This window comes from Nannospalax galili, unplaced genomic scaffold (genome assembly GCF_000622305.1).
Source record: "Nannospalax galili isolate Female #2095 unplaced genomic scaffold, S.galili_v1.0 scaffold1600, whole genome shotgun sequence".
NCBI classification, from domain to species: domain Eukaryota; kingdom Metazoa; phylum Chordata; class Mammalia; order Rodentia; family Spalacidae; genus Nannospalax; species Nannospalax galili.
Window position 1 is genome coordinate 39,352 of NW_008346116.1, and position 2,204 is coordinate 41,555.

Genomic DNA, 2,204 nt, shown 5'->3' on the forward strand with positions numbered 1-2,204 from the left:
TGTGTATGCTGAACGAATATAATCCCTTTATATACAATATATAACCCATATATTGTATTACACACATTTTGTATTGGTTTTGATCCTCTAGGGAGCCCTGCCTAATACAGTAACTAATTCAAACAGCTCAAACAACTGACTACTAAGAATACTAATAATCTGGTTCAAAGCCAGTAAAAGATCTGCACAGATACTTATTTAGAAAGAGGTGTGAATCACCAGATCCTCAGCACAAATTTGGGATCGTCGATCTTCAGAGCAGCAGAAATTATTGGAGGAGGAGACATCACCTCAGGCCTGGTGGAGTGACTCTAACATGAACTACATAGTCAAGTCTTCAATTACACCCAAGATTGAACAAGTTACCATTATATCAATATTTATCAAATGCACCACTTTCTAATAGTGCAGTTTGCCTGACATCTTAAAGCTCCCAGTATGTGCTATAGATAAAACTGTGCTTCCATACTTTCTTTCAGAAATCACTGAAACAAAGTTGCAAGTATTGGAGTAGAGGGGTGTAAAAATCCCAACCCCTCTGGGTCTCTGCTGGGTGTCTATGACATAGAGCAGTGTTCTCATATGAACTCTGTACAGGTAGTGTGTGCACAAGTCTTCAAGTGCTGTTATGAGGTGCATTTTAAAACAGAGATGCCTGTGCATCCTCTACCTAGTGGTGTGCTGTAATTGCTCGGGAGCTTAGTGAGTGAGGTGGACACTGCAGGACTCTTTAAGTATTTAATAGCATGGGGGTCCCATAGACACTCTACGTGTTAAGAAACACAGGTTGTGACACAGGCTTCAGAGTTCTCAGTGCTTACACTGCTGCAGCTGCTGAAAGAACTTGGGGAGAAGACTCCCATCCATTCTGCAGTCGGCCCTGCAGTGCCTCCATGCAGGGCTGAGATAGCTTCTCCCAAAGTTTAAGGCAGAAAGCCTCAGGTCATTTCAACTGCACCCATCAGACATTTTGGTGATCGGCACTGAACACAGACTCACCATGGAGCTGAGGCTCAGCTGGGTTTTCCTTGTTGCTCTGTTAAGAGGTGATTTACGGAGAAGATACATTGCGTGTGTGAGTGAACACAGGTAAAGGAGACAGTAGGCATGTGTGAGTTTCCTGACCAATATTTTCTGTTTGCAGGTGTCCAGTGTGAGGTGCAGCTGGTAGAGTCTGGTGGAGGCCTGGTGCAGCCTGGGGGATCCCTGACCCTCTCCTGTGTGGCCTCTGGATTCACCTTCAGTAGCTATGGCATGCACTGGGTCTGCCAGGCTCCAGGCAAAGGACTGGAGTGGACTGCAGCTATTAGCCCAAATAGTGCTAGTATGTACTACCTAGAATCTGTGAAGGGCCAATTCACCATCTCCAGAGACAACGCCAAGAACACCCTGCACCTGCAAATGAGTGGTCTGAGATCTGAGGACACAACCATGTATTACTGTGCAAGAGACACAGTGAGTGAATCTTACTGTGAGTCAGACACAAACCTCGCTGTGGAGTGCTCAGGCCCAGCAGGGGGTGCTGAGGACACACAAAGCTCAGGGTCCCTCCAGAGCAGGAGTAGAGGGGTGTGAAAATCCCAACCCCTCTGGGTCTCTGCTGGGTGTCTATGACATAGAGCAGTGTTCTCATATGAACTCTGTACAGATAGTGTGTGCACAAGTCTTCAAAGTGCTGTTATGAGGTGCATTTTAAAACAGAGATGCCTGTGCATCTTCTACCTAGTGGTGTGCTGTAATTGCTTGGGAGCTTAGTGAGTGAAGTGGACACTGCAGGACTCTTTAAGTATTTAATAGCATGGGGGTCCCATAGACACTCTACGTGTTAAGAAACACAGGTTGTGACACATAGTGTGTGCACAAGTCTTCAAAGTGCTGTTATGAGGTGCATTTTAAAACAGAGATGCCTGTGCATCTTCTACCTAGTGGTGTGCTGTAATTGCTTGGGAGCTTAGTGAGTGAAGTGGACACTGCAGGACTCTTTAAGTATTTAATAGCATGGGGGTCCCATAGACACTCTACGTGTTAAGAAACACAGGTTGTGACACAGGCTTCAGAGTTCTCAGTGCTTACACTGCTGCAGCTGCTGAAAGAACTTGGGGAGAAGACTCCCATCCATTCTGCAGTCGGCCCTGCAGTGCCTCCATGCAGGGCTGAGATAGCTTCTCCCAAAGTTTAAGGCAGAAAGCCTCAGGTCATTTCAA

The 2,204-nt window shown here is 46.1% G+C and overlaps 1 gene segment (V, D, J or C); it reads left to right on the forward strand.

The window, feature by feature from the left end:
* Window positions 1-976: 976 nt before the first annotated feature.
* On the forward strand, window positions 977-1,575 carry LOC103741715. The segment is given in 2 exon segments: window positions 977-1,046; window positions 1,145-1,575. Coding segments are annotated over 2 exon segments (477 nt in total).
* Window positions 1,576-2,204: the final 629 nt, after the last annotated feature.